General features: G+C 37.2%; 3 protein-coding genes across 4 annotated transcripts; 2 read left to right on the forward strand and 1 right to left on the reverse strand.

The window, feature by feature from the left end:
• The first annotated feature begins 428 nt into the window (after positions 1-428).
• Positions 429-2,744, forward strand: LOC130723787 (F-box/kelch-repeat protein At3g23880-like). 2 transcript variants are annotated; one of them, XM_057574917.1, is made up of 2 exons: positions 429-1,765; positions 2,359-2,744. In XM_057574917.1, the coding sequence occupies exon 1, from the start codon at positions 564-566 to the stop codon at positions 1,746-1,748; it is 1,185 nt and encodes a 394-aa protein (XP_057430900.1). In that variant the 5' UTR covers positions 429-563; the 3' UTR covers positions 1,749-1,765; positions 2,359-2,744. The 2 variants fall into 2 exon arrangements, with proteins under 2 accessions (XP_057430900.1, XP_057430899.1); XM_057574916.1 differs by having other exon boundaries at positions 431-1,765; positions 2,369-2,744.
• A 146-nt stretch (positions 2,745-2,890) lies between these two features.
• LOC130723788 (uncharacterized) lies at positions 2,891-5,684 on the forward strand. The gene is made up of 2 exons (XM_057574918.1): positions 2,891-4,513; positions 5,041-5,684. The coding sequence occupies exon 2, from the start codon at positions 5,046-5,048 to the stop codon at positions 5,682-5,684; it is 639 nt and encodes a 212-aa protein (XP_057430901.1). The 5' UTR covers positions 2,891-4,513; positions 5,041-5,045.
• A 109-nt stretch (positions 5,685-5,793) lies between these two features.
• LOC130723786 (protein FAR-RED IMPAIRED RESPONSE 1-like) lies at positions 5,794-7,195 on the reverse strand. Its single transcript, XM_057574915.1, has 2 exons — positions 6,235-7,195; positions 5,794-6,148 (listed from the first exon to the last, which is right to left on the reverse strand). Exons 1-2 carry the CDS (start codon positions 7,146-7,148, stop codon positions 5,794-5,796), a joined length of 1,269 nt encoding a protein of 422 aa, XP_057430898.1. The 5' UTR covers positions 7,149-7,195.
• Between the last annotated feature and the right edge of the window lie 13,953 nt (positions 7,196-21,148).

Here is a 21,148-nt window from a genome sequence, read left to right on the forward strand (position 1 = left end):
ACAATAACAAGGAGTCGCCCTATTGGTGATGTGATCAAGGTAAACTTTGTTGCTTCTCTCCCGACTTCGCACATGGATGTTCTTAGTTTGATTGCTCGTGATTGCAATGGAGGCCTTGTCCCTTGTTTTGGCAAAGGCTCTTGGCTTTCGTTGGGTTTTATCTATTGCATATGATTTATGTTTTTGCCAGCTTTACTTAGAGACGGATTGTCTTCACTTGTTTGAGGCATGAAAGCGTCCATCTCGTAGCACTTCTTATTTTACTTCCGTGCTACGTGATTATCGTGACTTAACTGCTAGTTTCGAAAAACATCATTATGATGTGCAAATTTATAATGACAATCTCAAACCCCCTAAAGTAAGTCAAATCCCTCTATAGATAAGTCCACCCGACTCAACTTGGATTAATCAAATTGCAGTCCTACTCTCGCGTACCAAAAGGCCAAAACTATCATTTGAAATTCAAGTTAATGTTCTTATTAAGAAGCAAAATAGGATTTACCCTTTCTATTTGCAAGTACATATAAATAAATTTTGCTGCAACCGCATCTTTATTCATCGAAATGGCGACACGGCAGCGGTTACTACCGTCCTCTTCCGACGACTCACTCCACGCGCCGCCGCTTCCACCTCTTCCGTTCGACCTTGGTGTGGAAATCCTATGCAGGCTCTCGGTGAAATCGCTGTTGCAACTCCGCTGCGTTTGTAAGTCCTGGAAAACCCTAATCTCTGATCCCAAATTCGCCAAACACCACCTCCTCCGCTCTTCCCCGACGGACTTCACCCGCCACCGCCTCATCTTAGGCTACAACATCCTCCCAAACGACAGATTCAAATTCCTTCTCAAGGATTACCCGCTCCTCTCCGTTTTCAATGCCGCCATGCCTGCACCCGCCACAGAGCTAGGTTACCCTCTTCGTGACAACTTCAATTTGATCATGGACTCTTGCGACGGCATCGTCCTCGTCTGCGCCAATTACAAGAGATGTATTGTTCTATGGAACCCTTCCACTCGGAGATTCAAAGAGTTGCCGCGTTTGGAAATTCCAGAGTCAGAAGTAGAAGGTGCTAGTACTTTCATAACATATGGGTTTGGTTATGATAATCTTGCTGATAGTTACAAAGTAGTTGCAGTTTTCTACTATGAAACTGATACTGGGGGTTACAGAAAAAACAAAACTAATTTTGAGTTTTACAAAACACAAGTGAAGGTTCATACTTTAGGTACTCATTCTTGGAGGGAGATTCAAGAGTTTCCTTCTTGTGTCCCTTTTACTGGAGCAGGAAGATTTGTGAGTGGCACTGTTAATTGGTTGGTTTCTGATGAGTCCAACTGGTTTATTAATTCTCTTGATTTGGGGAAGGAGAGTTATCAAAAACTTTTGCCTCCTAATGATGGAAGTGAGCCTGAGAATTATTTGGGGGTGTTGAGGGATTGCTTGTGCGTCCTGTGTGGAGATTCTAAGGTTTGGAATGTTTGGCTTATGATGGAGTATGGAAATCAAAAGTCTTGGACTAAACTATTCAGTGTTGCCACCGAACTATTCCCCTATTACAAGGGACAGGGACTTGGTGCAATTCATATTTCTGAGGATGATCAAGTACTGGTGGTGCAGTTCTGTTCAGAGTTATTTCTTTACAATTCCAAAGACGGCACTTTGAAAAGTCTCCAAATACAAATTCCCGATGCTTGTATTTCTATGGTCTCATGGGTCTATGTAGAAAGTTTGGTATCACCTTGCTTTTGATATTAGGACGCAAAATGGTATGTTTTCAATCCATTAAATGGACCTTTCTTTCTAATTACTTTTGATCATTGTTTATTGAAATCATGCATTTCATTAGGTGGTCAATTTAGTTTTCTAAAATTAGAATAGGATCTAGATGTGATGCCAACTCACTAGTATGCTTATTTAAATGTCACTTAACTGCTCACAAATTTCATGTTTGCTTCAAATCCTGCATAATACATTATGCACTAAACAAACTAAATCTTATCATGCACATAGTTCTTAATCAGCCTATCATTTACTTTTTTTCCCTTTTTGGGCATAAATTCATAATAATAGCACAAGAACTTGTTTTGATGTTTTTGAATCACTAAAATAGACATACACCTTTCAGTTGATTGAAAAATCTTTTACTGTGGTAGCATATTTTCCTCAATAATTTAGACTGCACAAGTTCAATAATTCAATAATTTTACACAAAAAATTCCCTTTCTTCATGTCATCTTCTTGTGTAGCTTATTATATCCCTTTTCCAGAAATACTACACAAATATCTACCTCCTGAGGTACTTGTTTGCACTTTGTCATAACTAGTAACTGACTAGGAGCTTCTGTTCTGACTTTTCAAGTATTTTTCAGGTGGGACAGTGGGAACTTATTTCTTAAGTATATTTTTTGTGATGACCAAGAGTAGTGGAAGATGTGAAAGCAATGAAGCTGATCCCAGCTGGGGCGACACAAAGTGAATTATATGTTTTTATATTGTCATATCAAAGCAGTTGACAAATGCCAGTTATCCTATTTCTCTTCAATACTAGTTAAGGATCCTTAAATGCCTTTTGTTTGAAACTATAAGTTTTCTTCCATTTATAACTTAGATTGCTTTATTTGGTATCTGGAAATGATTTAATGAGAGGGGATTATGGATTGATCGACAGACCAATGGCCTGCATTAGCAGTGCATTGTATAGTTAATGATAGCCTTCATAGCAATTACCATCTGATTAGAACATAATCTGCTTCGGACATGCTTCTAAGTCTGATTGTGTAACCTTTACTATGATAATTTGAGTTTCTTTGTCTGTAAGTTGCTCTTACTTTGCTAAATACCAGGAAAGCCAGGGGAACTGGATTACAGAAATCATTGAGTGTTTATCTCCCACTCTTGTTCTTGACTATAAAAGAACACTGGTTTGGTGCCAAAAGAACCACTGAACCTCATGCAATTGTTCACTTCAAAAATTATTGAAGTTTATGAGACATCAACGAATGCTATTGCTCCCCAGTCCCCACTTATTTGCCTCTGCTTAAACTGTCCTGCAGTTCATTTTTACTTTGTTGTGCATGGTTCATTATGTTTGCATGGCGCCCCTACTTTGTTGCTCTAGTTTTTCCCGCATCTGAGTTATTTTGGTGTTTTGGTTTAGTTGCGCTCTCTCACATCTGGCAAATAAGAAAAAATGTGCTGACGAAGAGTGTGTTGTTTCTTTTTGGTTTTAGATGGTTTTGATTGTCTTCCAAAAGGGAACCCGTGACCTGCATTTAGCTCCCTTTTCCTTCTATTATCTTACTTTTGTTTGTTTTTCTTTCTGTATTATCATTGTCTTTAGCACTTTAATCATTCAGATTGTTCTTTTGTCTTTCTTTTTTCATCATTACTAATGTTCTTATTCATGTCATTAGCACTAGAAGTTCACGGTTCTTGAAAATCTTAAAAAGAGCTAATTTTTATTATTGTTTTTGGTTTATCAATATTATTTCAAATTGTGGATTCGATCTCTCCTTGTACTTTTCATACATGAATAAGTTAGATTGACACCTAAAGTGGGGGTGGACACCCAAAGAAGGAGAAATGAAGAGAAAAGACCAAAGAAGGAGAAATGAAGAGAAAAGAGAACGTAGTTAGAGATAAAATGAAAATTATGATGTATACAAGGTGTCGACATTATTTGTGTGTCTGAAAAATGAGATTGTTTTGATACATACCAAGCCAATTTTAAGTTATATTTATTTTGTTACTTGTGTATGTCTTCTCTTTTACTCTGCAATATTTGTTACTTTGAATTTGTTCACCATCCAGCACAGTGTTGATATTTTCTTTAGTAGGTTTTCCTATCTTGCTTATATCTATGACACATACATTACACAATACTTTCTTCTACGATACTGTGCTCTTTTGTTGCATATATCTTTTTGTTATTGTTCTGGTTTGCCATTGTGAGGGAGAGTGGCTTAAGGTTCATGTGCTAATATATGTCCGTGGTTTCTCCTGTTGAAACATCCGTGTTCAAATCTCCATTTTTCCTCCTCCATCTCGTATATATTAAATGTGATATCAATAAGTTAAGAGATGAGGCTTTCTATGTAGTAGTACCTTCTAAGCCAAACCTTATACATAATTTTTTGCAGCCTCCGCGCTTCCTTTGTTATGTGAAAGGTGATTCCTCATATGGGTTTTGTGTGGGAGTTGGGTTTGGGGCCCTCTATGGGGCTCCCCGCCCCACTTAAAGTGGGGAAATTACAGGAACGTCCCCCTTTAATAGAATATGGAAGCAACATTTCCGTATTCAATACGGAAGTCTTATATCCGTATTATATTAGTATGTAAACCGGCAAGGGTTTATTCAAACCCATTTCAAACTTCATTCCGTATTTTGCCAAGCTCTTCTCCCCTCTTCAACCTTCGATCTCTGTCGCTCCCCTTGCTTGAACCGTGTACTTGAAAGGTTCCATCATCTCCATCAAAGCTCTTCACAACCCCATTCTCAGAATTGAAACCTAGAGGTAAGGATTTTTGGATTTTCCCCATTTAACTTGAAATTATGTTAATCATTGAACCCTAGGGTAGTCGATTGTTGCTTGTGTAGAGGTATTGTTGGCTGAAATGTCTTGAATGTGGTTTGGGTTTAGGGCCGATAGCTCATTGTCGTTAATGGCGTTTCTGGGTAAATACGGATCACAGGTTTCCGTATTGAATATGGAAAATGGTTTTCCGTATTCAGTATGGAACATGGTTTTCCGTATTGAATACGGAAAAACGTTTTCCGTATTCATCTCAGAACCAAACTAACACTTATAATTGATCCCCCAGAATCAATTATAGAAGGTTTCCAAAGAATTTGTGAGTAGTTTCTAGATGCCATAATTGATTATTAGGAAAATAAAAGTTGATCCAAGCATGCATAATCCACAGAAGATCCGATTATCATCTATGTACTTATAAAATTCTAGGAATTTTCCATTTGCTTGCATCATGTTTCTGTCTATGGCTGAAATGGTATATATAGTGAATGTTTGCTCTGAATATATAGTGAGAATGAAGAACAGAAAGAGGTCTCATGCTTCTAGTGAGGATGTCGGGGCTACTGAGGATAGACACCGGCGGTTACATGCTTCTAGCCGGCGCGGCGATCATGCTGCAACCTCTCAGGCGGTGGAGGCTTCAGCTCCAGTTGTTTCTCCGCCGTCTCCCATGATTGAGGTTCCTCTGGTTGATTATCCGCCGTCTCCCACGGTTGAGATACCTACAGTTGTTTCTCCGCCCTCTCCCATGGTTGAGTCATCAGGCGAGGAGTCCTCAGGCGAGGAGTCTTCCGGCGAGGAGTCATCAGGCGAGGCCTCATCCGGCATGGGAGGATCTGACGAGGATAGTATTCCTCCGCCTACTGTTGATGCTGATGTCCTGCCGCCAGAGCAGGGGGCACAGGGTGGCGAGGAGGACCTGATCCAGAGGTTGCCGCCGTTTTCGGGGGGGCCTGTTGAACTATCGCTCCTCACCCATTATGCTGATCACAAGGCTCCCTGGGCGTGGCATGCACTCCTACGCACAGACGAGCGGTATGTGGACCGTCGACAGTTGAAGGTGGCCACAGCTGGGGGGAAGGTTTGGAACCTTGCTTGTGATGGTGATTCAGACATGCTCCCAACTCATGTATCTGCAACAGGTTGTTGGTAGTATCTGCAACAGGTTCAGGTACATGCTCCCAACTCAGTCTCTTCCAGAATGGATGAATTGACTCATATGGAATTCTTTCATAACCTGCAAGTTCACAAAAGTGTCACTTTCAATAACAAATAGAATTAATTGACAAGAGAGTGGTTGACCGGTGACCTGCAAGTTCACAACCGCAAGGTAGTCCATGAGTCTCTCTCAACAAGCAATCGCATCCGCCGTAGGACTTCATTCTTATATGTTCATCGTCGATGAGCTGCAGGCATTTGTTTGACACAAATCCTCTAATATTTGTGTAAAATGGGAACATGAAAATGTGATCAATTCTGTGAATACTGCGCTCAAACGATGCTAATATTTTAGTATGTCGATTACATGTCAAACTATGCGACGCATCCCATGAAGTGGCCAGGTCACCCTTGCAATCCCGTAACATCTTCTTCAAACTGGCATGTGCACCCTCAGCCCTGCAAACAACAAATAGATATCTTATTAACAACAATCTATCAAATGAACAAACAACGCATAAATTAAGCTCATGTAATTTTTTTACCTGTTACTTGTTGTTGTTCCAAAGTGCATCACATGATTTGTCCATGCCTTGGCGAATTTCTCCTTGTGAACCAACCATGTAGTAGAACAATAGGAGGTAAAGTTGCTGTATTTTGCCTTGCACATATTAAACAATTGCATCCATTTCACTTCAAATTCTTCAACTGTTGCAGCATCCACCACCTCTGCCCACTTCATCATAACCAACTCAGCAAAATCATCTGTGCCAACATAGAGTTTGCACTTTGCCAAAACACACTTGTTGATGTGCCACAAGCATAATAAATGTGTAGTGTTAGGAAGGCTTTGCTTAGCAGCACTCAATAAGGCAAGATCCCTGTCAGTAACAATCACCTTAGGCAACATGGCTTGATCAGCTAATAGAGACTTCATACACTCCAGTGCCCAAACGTAGTCATCTGTGCCCTCATTAACAATGTAGCAAAAGGCTATGGAGTATGTCTTATCTGTGGAAGTCAGTCCAACAATCTCAAGCAAGGGAATTGCATATTTGTTTGTCTTGTATGTGCAATCCATAATCACTACATATGGAAATGTGTTGAACAGTTTGATAGCATTTGGATGAGCCCAAAATACATCCCTAATGACTTCCGATCCAGGCTCATGTCTTTCAAAGTGGACATACTTGTCACCGTCCAACTTCTTCAACAAGTGTTGCATTTCTGTCAATCCCCCGCGGAGGGATTTTCTTAACCTCTTGCAAACACCATAAATCTGAGATATGGTAGTCAAGTTTGAAGGATTGTTTTCCTTCAAAGTCAACAACATCTTTCTCGGTGGAACCCAACTCCTTGTCATTTTTCCCACTTGCTCCTTCTCTCCGGGTTTTAGACGACCAACAAAATTGTGCCCAAGTAGTGACCTAGCTGGTTCATGGTTGTGTATACCTTCCATCACCTTTAGCCGCCAATCTCTATCTATGCCATTTTTCCTAGGTCGTCCTTTTAGTCTAAAAGGACAACCTGTCTTTTGTGATCTCGTCCCTTCAACAAGGTCAGGGTCTCTATAAGGAACATATTTACCATGCTTCTCGCACCCCAACATGACATAAGCTTTTCTGCTTCCATTCCCACCATAATCTGACTTTGTGATCAACGTAACATATCCATTTTCAATCGCAATTCCATGAACCCAATTGATAAGATCATCACGGGTAGGGAAAATCTGTTATAATAATAAGAATTGATTACAAGGGTGATCAAGACATAATAAGAATTGATATATTACACTCTCAAAACAATGCAAAAATATGTTCAAAGAATACCTGATCAGTTGCAAATAAATGCGAGACATCTATACTTATACACGGGGGCACAAATGCTGGTGGTGGCACCTCTGTAGTGGCCTCTTCAGGTTGACCATTGTGAAATCCAGCTTCAATCAATTGTGACTCACCAAAGAAAAATGAATCTGTCATCCCTGGAAGAGAATACGGAAAGTTACATTCCATACTCAATACGGAAATATACTTTCCATACCGAATACGGATTGTTACTTTCCATACTGAATACGGAAAGTACCTTTCCATATTCAATACGGAAGATAACAATCCGTATTATATCACGACTCAGAATTCAAAAACCCATCCTTCTAACTACTTAAACTACTTAATCTAACTACTTAAACTACTTAATCTAACTACTTCCACTACTTAATCCTACAAAATAACAACAAATAAACACATAGACTTACCTCTACTACAACACTTGTTGTAGTGGTGGAGAGCTTGGGAAATGAAGGAGTGGATGGTGGTGGAGAGCTTGGGAATGAAAGTGAGGTAGGAGAGGGTGAGAGAGAGGGTGGTCTGGAGGCATTGAGGAGGTTCAGGGGGGCTGGTGAGGGGTTGGTGAAGGTTGGTGAGGGAGGAGTAATGGTGGAAAAAGGGAGTTGGGTTTGGCACCCCACCTATGGGGCTTGGCACCCCACTTTATCAAATACGGAATTTAAAGTTCCGTATTCTCCATATTGAATACGGAACTTAAAATTCCGTATTGTATTTAAGCATGCGTGTCACATTTTCAACCACTCATTATATACTAAAACAGATACGAAATTTTATTTTCCGTATTGATACGGAAATTTAAATTCCGTATCTATTTTAGTGGGGTGCAAAGCCTAAGGGGTGGGGCTCCAAACCCGACTGGGGAATCCTGTCAGAGTTAAATACGGAAAATACCTTTCCGTAGTCATCAAAATATAATACGGAAAGTATCTTTCCGTATTCAGTTAAATTGAATACGGAAAGTACCTTTCCGTAGGGCACTTTTGGGTTTAAAAAAAAGGGTGGGGCGGCAGCCCCATTGGGGAGGCCCCAAACCCAACTCCCGTTTTGTGTTGGTTTTCCTTGTCAAAATCGGTGTTATGATTGGAGATTTCGTTGATGTCCTTTTTTTTTTCCTGTGAATGAAGCTTTCCCAACCTGGTTAGTAATTTTCTTCTAGAGTATGAGTTCTTCCATGTTATATTCGGAATAAAATTATCTTAATGTGTAATTGTTATTTTGAACTTATTTTAGAATAACAATTATATTTTGGCTTAAAGGGTCCAAAGGCCCCTGAAATTACAAAGGGAATTAAATCCAGACCTAGAAAAATATTTCATCAAATTGGGTCACTAAATTTTTTTTTTAATTCAATTAAGGTCAAATGTTGTCACAGCTAAATTTTGTCCCAGTCAACAATTCCACGTGGCTTTTTTATTTTATTTTTTTAATTAGAAAAATTATTAAAATTTATTTTTTAATTTCAACTCATTTATTTAAACAGAAAAAAAACTTAATAAATTCCCTAATTTAAATAAAATCTCTAATCTAATTAATCCCTAACCTAAACAAAAACCTAATCTAATAATTACAAATCCCTAAATTGAAAACGTGGTGTCAACAGCATCCACCTTCATTCCCGTGACTCTACCACCGAACTCCTTGGTATAATACCCGCAGCCTTCTGCACCTTCAGTCACCAGGAGTAGCTTGGGGTTAATTTGGATGGAATAATCTATACAGGTCTTCACCCTTTGTGAGAAAAGCGATCTCTTCTTCACTTATCTTAATGATATAATGCTCATGATTCACCTTCAAAAATCAAAACCCACTTTTCAAATAAGATCTACTCTTCAAAATCTCGTAAGATCAATATTAAGCATAAGAGTAGAAGAAGAAAACTGGGACCCAAAGCACCACACCCACGACCACCGCACCATACCCATCGATCCCAGAACCGACAACCCCCACCGTACCCATCGCATCCCCCACCCACCGCAACCCAAAAGCCACAACTCGCAACCCCCACCCCTGCCCACCGCAATCCATAAACCGCTACCCCCACCCACCATACCCATCGCCACTCTAGAGACCAAATCGACACAGAAGAGAGGCAAATTATCCATTTTTACTCAACAACCAAGCAGGTTTGAGAGATTTGGGTGGTGATATTCGTAGATCTGAAAGTTGGATTTTGAAGAAGAAGAGATGATGAACAAAGGTGAAGAGTAGATGATCGATTTGAATGGTTAAGAATGAACGAGGGATGAGGGAGAGCAGGGAAGGGAGTGGATGAGATTGACTTGAAAAAGATGATGATACATATGAAGAAGAAGATGATGATGATGATGATAAGGTTTTTAATTATTTTGTTTAGATTAGGGATTTATATTTAGATTAGGATTTTATTAAGTTTTTTTTTTTCTGATTATATAACTGACTTGGAATTAAAATTTTAATTTTAATTAATTTTTCTAATTAAAAATAAATAAAAAAGCCACGTGGTAAAGGTGACTAGGACAAAATTGAGCTGTGGCAACATTTGGCCTTAATTGAATTAAAAAAAAATTTAGGGACCTAATTTGATGAAATATTTTTCTAGGTCCTGGATTTGATTCCCTTTGTAATTTCAGGGGCCTTTGGACCCTTTAAGCCTTATATTTTTTTTTTCATGAATTGATTACATAATTGTGCTTTAGAGAGAATTTGGAAAACAAAGAGTAAGAGCGACACTTCATATTTATAATTGATGCGGAAAATTTAGTATTATGTGACCAAAGTCTATTACAAAATATATTAATGGCTTAATAGTTTTTTTGTCCCTAACGTTTCACGATTTGACAGTTCTGGTCCTTCTTGAAATGTATTAGCCTATAGCGTCCCTCACGTTTACTAACCGTTGCAGTTTTGATTTTCCGACAACTTTCACCCAATATTTAACGGTTTTTATTAAAAAATTAATAAAAAAGAAATATAAAGAAAAGCCAGCATCTTCATCATGTTCATCAATCTTCATCATCTTACCCAGGAAAAAAATCATCAACCAAAAGGTTCAGCAAAAATAAAGAATAAAAGTGTCAATTTTTCGACATCTTCATAATTTAAAAGAGAAAAACATTGCTTATTCAAAGATGTGGAATTCTAAAAAAAAATATGTTGACATAGTTGCCTCTCTTCCTTCTTCCCTCCCACCACCACTCCAACCACCACCACCAATCCCATTTCAACCCCACCAGAACCACCTCAAATCCCCACTCCAAAACTCCACATCAAACACCTGAAGTCCTCAACCTAGAAATAACACTTTTCATTGAAAACACCAAATCGAACACTGAATCATAGATTGAGATAATCAGAGATGAAATCAAACCCAAAAATAAGGAAATCAAACCCTGAAAACAATGAAATCAAATCCCAAAAACTCTAATATGCAACAACCCTCATAGCATGAAATGAACCAGAGATGGGTCGTGCTCCCAAAATCCCTAATCCTCCCCTGTTGGCTCTGGTGTGGCAATGCTCCCTACTTCAACCACATCACATATTTAGCTCATCTTCCACTATTCTGATTTCTGAATGTAACTTCCATTATAATTAAATACAATTAAAATGTATATATAAATCTATGATGGTAATTTAATTTCTTAATAAAAATACAAATAATACATTATCTAATTGATTATGAAATTTGAAAATAATTACAAAAGTATTATTATTATTGTTGTTGTTGTTGTTGTTGTTGTTGTTGTTGTTGTTGTTGTTGTTGTTTTTTTTTTTTTTTTTTTTTTTTTTTTTTTTTTTTTTTTTTTTTTTTTTTTTTTTTTTTTGTTGTTGTTGTTGTTGTTGTTGTTGTTGTTGTTGTTGTTTGTTGTTGTTGTTGTTGTTGTTGTTGTTGTTGTTGTTTTTTTTTTTTTTTTTTTTTTTTTTTTTTTTTTTTTTTTTTTTTTTTTTTTTTTTTTTTTTTTTTTTTTTTTTTTTTTTTTTTTTTTTTTTTTTTTTTTTTTTTTTTTTTTTTTTTTTTTTTTTTTTTTTTTTTTTTTTTTTTTTTTTGTTGTTGTTGTTGTTGTTGTTGTTGTTGTTGTTGTTGTTGTTGTTGTTGTTGTTGTTGTTGTTGTTGTTGTTGTTGTTGTTGTTGTTGTTGTTGTTGTTGTTGTTGTTGTTGTTGTTGTTGTTGTTGTTGTTGTTGTTGTTGTTGTTGTTGTTGTTGTTGTTGTTGTTGTTGTTGTTGTTGTTGTTGTTGTTGTTGTTGTTGTTGTTGTTGTTGTTGTTGTTGTTGTTGTTGTTGTTGTTGTTGTTGTTGTTGTTGTTGTTGTTGTTGTTGTTGTTGTTGTTGTTGTTGTTGTTGTTGTTGTTGTTGTTGTTGTTGTTGTTGTTGTTGTTGTTGTTGTTGTTGTTGTTGTTGTTGTTGTTGTTGTTGTTGTTGTTGTTGTTGTTGTTGTTGTTGTTGTTGTTGTTGTTGTTGTTGTTGTTGTTGTTGTTGTTGTTGTTGTTGTTGTTGTTGTTGTTGTTGTTGTTGTTGTTGTTGTTGTTGTTGTTGTTGTTGTTGTTGTTGTTGTTGTTGTTGTTGTTGTTGTTGTTGTTGTTGTTGTTGTTGTTGTTGTTGTTGTTGTTGTTGTTGTTGTTGTTGTTGTTGTTGTTGTTGTTGTTGTTGTTGTTGTTGTTGTTGTTGTTGTTGTTGTTGTTTGTTGTTGTTGTTGTTTTTGTTGTTGTTGTTGTTGTTGTTTATAATCTCTCAACCCTGTTACATAGTAATTATATGCTCATGCATTGCGCGTGTCTTATTTTAATAATCTATATTAAATCTGAAGTTGAGATGTGGAGCTGCCAAATCAAAAAAATATGCTCTCATTTCATATCACATAAGCAATTTGTACCGTCATGGACTTGGATTGGGCCAAGCGTGCTTCCAAGCAGTACGACCCAAGAACCAAGCAAGGAAGCCCAAGAGGTAGACAACCAAGCATGAAGTGGAGTCCAAATTCATCCCCCTTTTCTCCCCAAGAATAGTCAAAGTAGTTATTATAATTCCCCTTGATTTCCTCCATAAATCATGTAACCTAGTCAACTCATTCAATGCATTTATTACTAGGGTTGTGGGTTCACCATCTATATAAGGGGAAGCTTATGATGTATAATACAGGTTCTCTATTACCGCAATAATACTCTTGAGCTTCTTTGCTCCACCCTAGAATTTTATTCGAGAACACTGGCGCCCACCGTGGGGCCGATAAAACTTTCCCTGGCCCCAAGTCATCTTGACATCGACATACCACCTCCAAGCATCTGCACGCCGCACCCCTTCCTGATCATGTTTCTATGCTGGGTTTTTTCGTTTTCCTCATGAATTCACTCTTGACTTGATTTTTTTTGTTTTGCTGCTTGCTTCATCCTTCTTTATTATTATTACTTAAATAACTAGATGAATAATTTTATTTAACTTCCTCTGGTTTTTATTATGTCCTGGATAAAGAAGAGGGACATATTGGCATGGACGTTGGGAGGAAGATGTTGTTCGACCGCACATCTGTGAGCGGCTGCGGAAGCATAAGTAGTGTGGGGGAAGACCTCCATGGAAAACCACTGCTGGAAAAATGATTGGTTGGCCAACACATTTTTTATCTCTCCTTGATCACATTCACCCATGCTTAGGGACGATTTCAATTTGTTGCCCTGTTGAGGAATTATTTGGTGTCAGCAAAAACAGGTTCTTTATCTTTAATTAAGAATGACATTTGCCCTGGTTTATTATTATTCTTTTATTGACAGAGAAGACCGTAAATATATCTCACTAAAATATTCCATTTGAGGGTATCATTTTATCCGTGATTTGTTGCTTTGAGTTCAGCCACACTAATATTGTAAAACTCTCATTCAAGACAATTAAAGTGAATTAAAGTTGATTGCCACTCATTCAACGGTTACAATAGTATTTTGAAAATTTATTCTGTTACTATTACTAATTGGTATTATTATGATTGCTACCCATTCAGGTTTCACATATTAAACGGTCTTAACTTTTAATATTCATTTCAAATTATTATTATCACACATTGAAGTACATAATGGGTTTCAAAAAAAAAGTACATAATGAATAGCTTTTAATATTTTTCCTATTTCTCCCCTTTATTTTAGTGATTGAATCCATCCATTGCAATAATAATTTGTGGAGAATCATTTATAGCTACTATTAATTATTCGCCATTAACACTATTTATCACAGTCTGTGTATTTTAAACAAAGTTTAACATTTTCGTTAGGTTTTGTTGTGCGTAAGATTTAATTAGAATGCAAATTTTCTCCTCATTAGGACATTTTTAGCATGTTGATAAATGTTTTGGATCTTACAACGTATGGCATGCTTGAGATATTGATCCCACAGCTTGAGAAGGATCTCTATATGACGGCTTCACGCATGAACCTTAAACATCAACAAGTTATTCTTGGCTTGTGATGAGACTAACTTGGAGCTTATATTTTGGAAATGGTACTGATGAAGATTAAGACACATTTGAGGAGGTTGCATATTTAGTTTGCCAAAAAACTTTTATCACCGTACCAAATATGTTTCTATTATCCAATCAATCAACCAAGAGACTGAGTAAGGCACAAAGACGTTCCGCAAACCGGCCGGGATGCCGATCCTCTTTCGTAAAGATCTAACCAACCAAAATAAGTCAAGGCGATCTACACCCCGGAAAAGTGCGGCGTCAAACAAAGATTGTCGAGCTAGCTCACATCTCTCTGTCGGACATCTCACCACTTGACCCCGTGTCAAGTGCGTTTAATCTCCGCCCAACCCCGTGTTGCGCGTCGACCCTCACCACTTGACCCTGTGTCGAGTGCGTTCAATCTCCGCCCCATCCCGTGTTGCGCGTCGAGCCTCACCACTTGACCCCGTGTCGAGTGCGTTTAATCTCCGCCCAACCCCGTGTTGCGCGTCGACCCTCACCACTTGACCCCGTGTCGACTGCGTTCAATCTCCGCCCAATCCCGTGTTGCGCGTCGAGCCTCACCGCGTTTAACCTCCGCCCAACCTCGCGTTGCTCGTCGAGCCTCACCACTTGACCCCGTGCCGAGTGCGCTCAATCACCACTTGACCCCGTGTCGAGTGCGTTTAATGTCCGCCCAACCCCGCGTTGCGCGTCGAGCCTCACCACTTGACCCCGTGTCGAGTGCGTTCAATCTCCACCCGACCCCGTGTCGTGCGGTTAAACTTCCGCCAACTCCGGTTGCGCGTCGAGCCACACCACTTGGTCCTCGACCAGGTGCGTTAAATCTCCGCTGACCCCGTGTCGCGCGTCGAGCCTCACAGCTTGGCCTCATGCCAAGTGCGTTTCAACCTCCGCCGACCCTGTGTCGCGCATTGAGCTTCTTCGCCTGGCCCCATGCCAAGTGCGTTTCAACCTCCGCCGACCCTGTGTCGCGCATTGAGCTTCTTCGCCTGGCCCCATGCCAAGTTCGTTTCAACCTCCGCCGACCCTGTGTCGCGCATTGAGCTTCTTCGCCTGGCCCAATGCCAAGTTTGTTTCAAACTCCGCCGACCCCGTGTCGCGCGTCGAGTTTCACCGCTTGGCCCCGTGCCAAGTGTCAAGTAGGATACGATGCAAATAACTTTAAAGAGGAAAAAACGACTAGTTCATTAAAGACACCTGACTTAAAGCAACATGTGCCCAATTCTAAAGGCTTTTGTGCCTAGTTCCTAGCCACAAGCCTTGGGGGGCTGTGTACCATCATGGACTTGGATTGGGCCAAGCGTGCTTCCAAGCAGTACGACCCAAGAACCAAGCAAGGAAGCCCAAGAGGTAGACAACCAAGCATGAAGTGGAGTTCAGATTCATCCCCCTTTTCTCCCCAAGAATAGTCAAAGTAGTTATTATAATTCCCCTTGATTTCCTCCATAAATCATGTAACCTAGTCAACTCATTCAATGCATTTATTACTAGGGTTGTGGGTTCACCATCTATATAAGGGGAAGCTTATGATGTATAATACAGGTTCTCTATTACCACAATAATACTCTTGAGCTTCTTTGCTCCACCCTAGAATTTTATTCGAGAACACAATTTTAAATAGTTTGAATACTCTCCCCTATTTATTTTTCAACTTCCAAATGATCATTTTCAGTAACATTTTTAACTCCACCAACATCTAATACATGAGCCTCAAATAAGAAAAAAGTTTGAGATATGACCGAATGAATATAATTAACCTTTCATCTAACGACTCTTTAAAATACATTTGCACACATTTGAAGTCACATTAATCTATTATAATATATAAAGTTAAACTGTAAGTTACACATATGACATTCATTCCAAGAAAAACGGGAATTACTGAGAGACAAAAATAGTCGCTAAGCCCTAAAATTCGTGAGTAAAGAAAAATCACTGACGGTTAAATATCCATTGTTGTTAAGCTTCTCAGTAATATTTACCAACAATTTTCAAAAGCCGTAAGTAACTTAGCGACAGCCATAGTTGTTGGTAACTTACTAACAACCTCAATCGTCGTTAAGTTACTGACGACACAGACTGTTAGTGATATGCCAATTTGAACGAAAACAATACATTACTAGGAAAACGGGAATTACCAACGGACAAAAATCGTCGCTAAGCACTAAAAGTCATGAGTAAAGAAAAATCACTGACGGTCAAATATTCATCGTTATTAAGCTTCTCAGTAATATTCACCAACAATTTTCAGAAGCCATAAGTAACTTAGCGACGGTCATATCTGTTAGTAAGTTACTAACGACCTCAATCGTCACTAAGTTACTGACGCCATAGACCATTAGTAATATGCTAATTTGAACGAAAACAATCCATTACTAGGAACGAAAGCGTTTCATCGGTAGAAAAAATTTTAATTTTTAATATATTGCACTCTTCGTGACAATATATTAGAACCTATTTACAGTTTGATAAAAATTACCTATATTATTAAATAATAGGGTTAAAAACTATAACCGTCCCTGAACTTTGAGCGATATTTGAAAACCGTCCCTCGCCGGAAAATTATCTGAAAACCGTCCTCAGACTTTCAAAAACAAATTGGACCCGTCCCTCCGGCCACCATAGCTCCGGCAATCCCCTTATGTGGCATTCCACGTCATTTAATGAGATGACATGTATTTTTTTTTAAAAAAAAAATAATATTTCCTAATTTTTATTCCTAATTAACCCTAAATCCCTAGACCTAAATCCCTAAATATGATCCCCTTTTTCCCCAATTTATAAGTTAGGGTTCAACATTCATCTTCTTCCTCTTCTTCTCAGTTCTTCTTCTTCTTCTCCCATCATTTTCTTCTTCCTCTTCTCCTACGTTCTTCCTCTTCTTCGACCTATGTTAATTTTTTCCCACAGAGACCATCAACAACAGAGGCTCTGAAGCTCTGCTTCGGTAAGAAAGATCGGAGAGAAGAGGAAGAGATCGAGAGAAATTCGGAGACAACGGTGAGAGATCTAAGATGGTGAGATCGAGAGAAATTCGGAGACGACGGTGATAGATCTAAGATGGTGTCTTCTTCTTCTTCTTCTTCTTCTTCTTCTTCTTCTTCTTCTTCTGGGTTTTTGGGATTTTGCTTCTCTGCTCTGGTTCTCTAAAAAAGCTTCAAACTTTGGTCAGGCAATGGATGTTTCCAGGATGGAGGCACAACAGTGTAGGTGAAGGTTGTTCATTGGTATGAATTTTGTGGTTTTTTTTCTAGGGTTTTTATGGATTTGGGGTTTCAGGGTTGAGATTATTGGGTTGTGGGCTTGGGATTTTTGAGTCGTTGTTTCTGGATTTGGGATTTGAGAGTGGTGGTGCGGTGTTGTTGGGGTGGTGGTTGGATAGGGGTTGCAGTGGGGTGGGGAATTGGGGTTGTTGGGACGTGGTTTCTGGGTTGGATGATTGTTTCTGGTTTCTAGATTGTTTATGGGTTGGATGGTGGTGTTTTCTGAGTTTGTTCTTTTCACTAAATGCTTGGATTTTATGTATCAAGACTAGATTTACATTAAGGTGGTGATGGTGCCGCTGTGTATGTTTTGGTTGCCTTTGTGAAGGTATGGTTCACGAAAATCATATATTGAAGAAGCAATATATTGAACGTGGGACAGGAAGCAATATATTGAAGAATGAACATTATTTTCTGGACATTGATGAACATTGATTTTCTGGGCATGGATGAACATTGATTTTCTGATTTTTTGGTTTGAGGAAGTTTGAATTTGTGGGTTTATATTTTTGGTTGGTGCTTGTTTGTTGGGGTTTTGAAATTGAAGTTGTATGATGAAGATGATGAAAGCTTAGATGGAGAAGATGGAGGTTAAGATAAATGAAGATGATAAAATGATGAAGATTCAGAGTTTTACTTATTTAATGTTAATTAATATGTTTTGTATTTTAAAAAGAAAAAATTAATTAATTATGATAAGGAAAATTTATAATTTAAATGAAAAACAAAGATGAAAGGTTTAATAAGTTTAATTAGAATTAATAAAATATAATTAGGATTTATGAAATTTAATTAGTTTAATTAGGATTTGGAAATGATTAAATTTAATTGGAAAAGAAAAAAAATCCAACTAGATTCATTAATTGATGTGGCAGTGCCACATAGAATCGTTAATGACAAATAAGCACGGCGGTCGGACCCATGGTGGCCGGAGGGACGGGTCCAATTTGTTTTTGAAAGTGTGAGGACGGTTTTCAGATAATTTTCCGGCGAGAGACGGTTTTCAAATCTCGCTCAAAGTTCAGGGACGGTTATAGTTTTTAACCCTAAATAATATCATTTGAATATAAAACTTTAAATTCAATTTTTATATTTAATCATTTTTAAATTAATAAAATAATAATAACTACTTAATAAAAAATTTAAAAATAAAATAAAATATTGAACATTAAAATTATTTAATCAGAGTTCTATTTATTTATAATTATAATATAAAATATATTATTAATATTAAATTATTTTTTTACGTATTTATCATATTTATAAATATAAACTCTAAATGTATCTAGACACTTCTAGATTATCTCAGAGTCTAGGTCCTTCCATTCAAGAAACATATAATGCATGTTTATATAACATGCTTATAATGCATGTTTATATAACCAACATATAATACAAATTTACTATTACTATATATATGTGTGTGTGTGCATATACGAATATTTTCACAATATTTTATGAAATGTATACTTTTATTGATATATTTAGTAAAATTAATAATATGAAAATATTACATTATATTTTTCATTTATTAAAATTCTTATTAACTAATTAAGTTTCATTAAAATAATTCACATTTATTTCATATGTAGTTATGTTAATTGCATGAATTAATTTTAGTTCTATTTCTAAGTTAGCTTTTAATTATTGCTAAATACTATTGGATAAAAATCCTGAAAATAGGCCCGCAATAATGGAGGTGATCAATCATCCCTATTCTTTGTTTTTAAACGAAGCTAGCAACCGATTACAAATGGAATCTTATAACTCAACTTCTCTTAGCGATCTGCGTCAACGTAGCAGTTAGGTTTTCAGCAAAGACTGGTTTGTAATGATTTACCAGCAACTTTTAAACATTAGACATGACCCTACAAGCCTTAGATCCTTATTGAGATGCTTAAGGATCAATTATCAACACTACAATATTGCTGAATCGAAGGTTGGAACTCTCCATAAACAATTCTATAATTGTTATACTGACAAATTTCCTGGATCCACATATCAAGGCAGCATTTGGACACTATCCGGACGCGTATTAACACTATTTTGAAAATCGATTTCCAAAGTTATTGATCGACGTCTACGAAGTTGTCTTCAAGCATTGGAAGAACAACAAAGGCTTACAAAGATTTTTTGCAAGCTTGGATTAGTCTTTTTAATATGATTTGTAGGGTACATAACATTGCTCATGTTCTCCAATAGAACTTTTTTTTTTGAAAGATCCAATAGAACTTTCTAAGAACACATGATTTGGTTATAATTAATACTCATGCAATTTTATTATTTTCTCCTTCCACGATTTCTGTAAAAAAAAAAATTGTGTAAAAACACATGTTGTGCATGTGTCGTGCTATATGGCGTCGTGTCATATAACATTGTTGTGTAAATATTATAACTGTTGAAATGTTTTATCGTGTGATCGTGCAGTCTGTATCATCAGTGCCTCTTTCTGTCCTTCCTAGTGGATTTGGAACCCCTCATATGTTAATTATCACATGATCATGTCTTGTGAAAATTTGAGCCTTTAATTCTATTTCAATGAAATATGAGCCCTTAATGAATATATGGAGAGAAATAATTAAAATTGTGCTAGAAATAATATTGTCCATCAGATTTCATTGAAAAAGTAATTAAATGTCTAGATCTTTCACATGACATAGTCATGTGAGATTAACGCATGAGGGAATCCAAATCCCCTTCTGGGACATGTTCCGCTCTTTCACAAATATGTTGCTACTCTTATCTCCATTTGCAAGCTTCTTCAGTTGGATTGGCAGGCCGTGTTGTAGCACACGCTCTGTGGCTGACTTTATGGAAAAGGAAGAAGCGCGAGAGTCTTCAACCTCGGTCTTGTTTGCTCATGCATCAGATGACATCATTTCTGCATTGATTGAGGATTATCGGGGCACCTCGTTTCTGAGGATTTAGTTTGATTCTCTCTGTCTTTTGTTTTTTGTTTTTTGAAGCATTTATGTATTAAAAAAAAAGGTAACCTTAAGTCCTTAACTTTTATCTATTCTACTTGCCAATTTTGTATGTATTTTTTTTTCCCTCAAGACATAAGAGGAAACAAAAGTCTGAACGAAAGTGCCTAAAGCTTGCTCTGTAAAAACTACCTTCTAACTCCATAAGTTGACATTGGTACTATCACTACTATGTTATTTGCAAAATCCTTTTGGTCCATGTTTGAATAAACTATTTCAGACGTACTCATCGGAGAAAAGCTTATGAGGAAGCTCTAATGTGAAAACCTGTTCTAAGGCTTCGTTAGTCTCGCTATTGCATGACCTTAAAAGTGTTTTTGATGCAACCAAACACATTAAATAAGCTATTTTGTGCCTTTATAAAAATTATATAAATGCTCACTTAAAATAATAAATGTAATTTTACTGTAATTACATAAGCACTTTGATTGGAAAAGAAACCTCAAATTGTTTCTTTGATTGGAAAAAGAAAAAAAGGCAATTTATGGGAGTTGCAAACCTCCAGAAATTTTGTTTGGATAAGAAAAAAAAAAGTACCTTACAATTTATGGATGCGCACAAGTGTAAAACGAGCAGTCATATAGACAGAAATTCTTTATCAAATCAGTTTATAACTTTGATGAACTCTTAAAATAATTACATACAGTTAAAATGTAATTATTGGTCTCTGCAAGGATCAATATAATCTTGATGAATTCCAGCAGACAATTACAGTATCTCTAATAAGATGTAAAGATGATATGCAAATTTGATAATCATATCATATGCATTTTGTACTCTTATTTTTCTAGAAACCTAAAATCTATAACCTTGACTCATAGATGTTACCAAGTCATAGTAACACCTTTTTTACAAGCCATAAAATCACAGCAAGCATCTTAAAGCAGAATGCAGAATCAAACATCAAAATTAGCATAATTAACTTTAGATCTCA

The sequence above is a fragment of the Lotus japonicus genome, chromosome 6, assembly GCF_012489685.1.
Source record: "Lotus japonicus ecotype B-129 chromosome 6, LjGifu_v1.2".
Classification (NCBI taxonomy): domain Eukaryota; kingdom Viridiplantae; phylum Streptophyta; class Magnoliopsida; order Fabales; family Fabaceae; genus Lotus; species Lotus japonicus.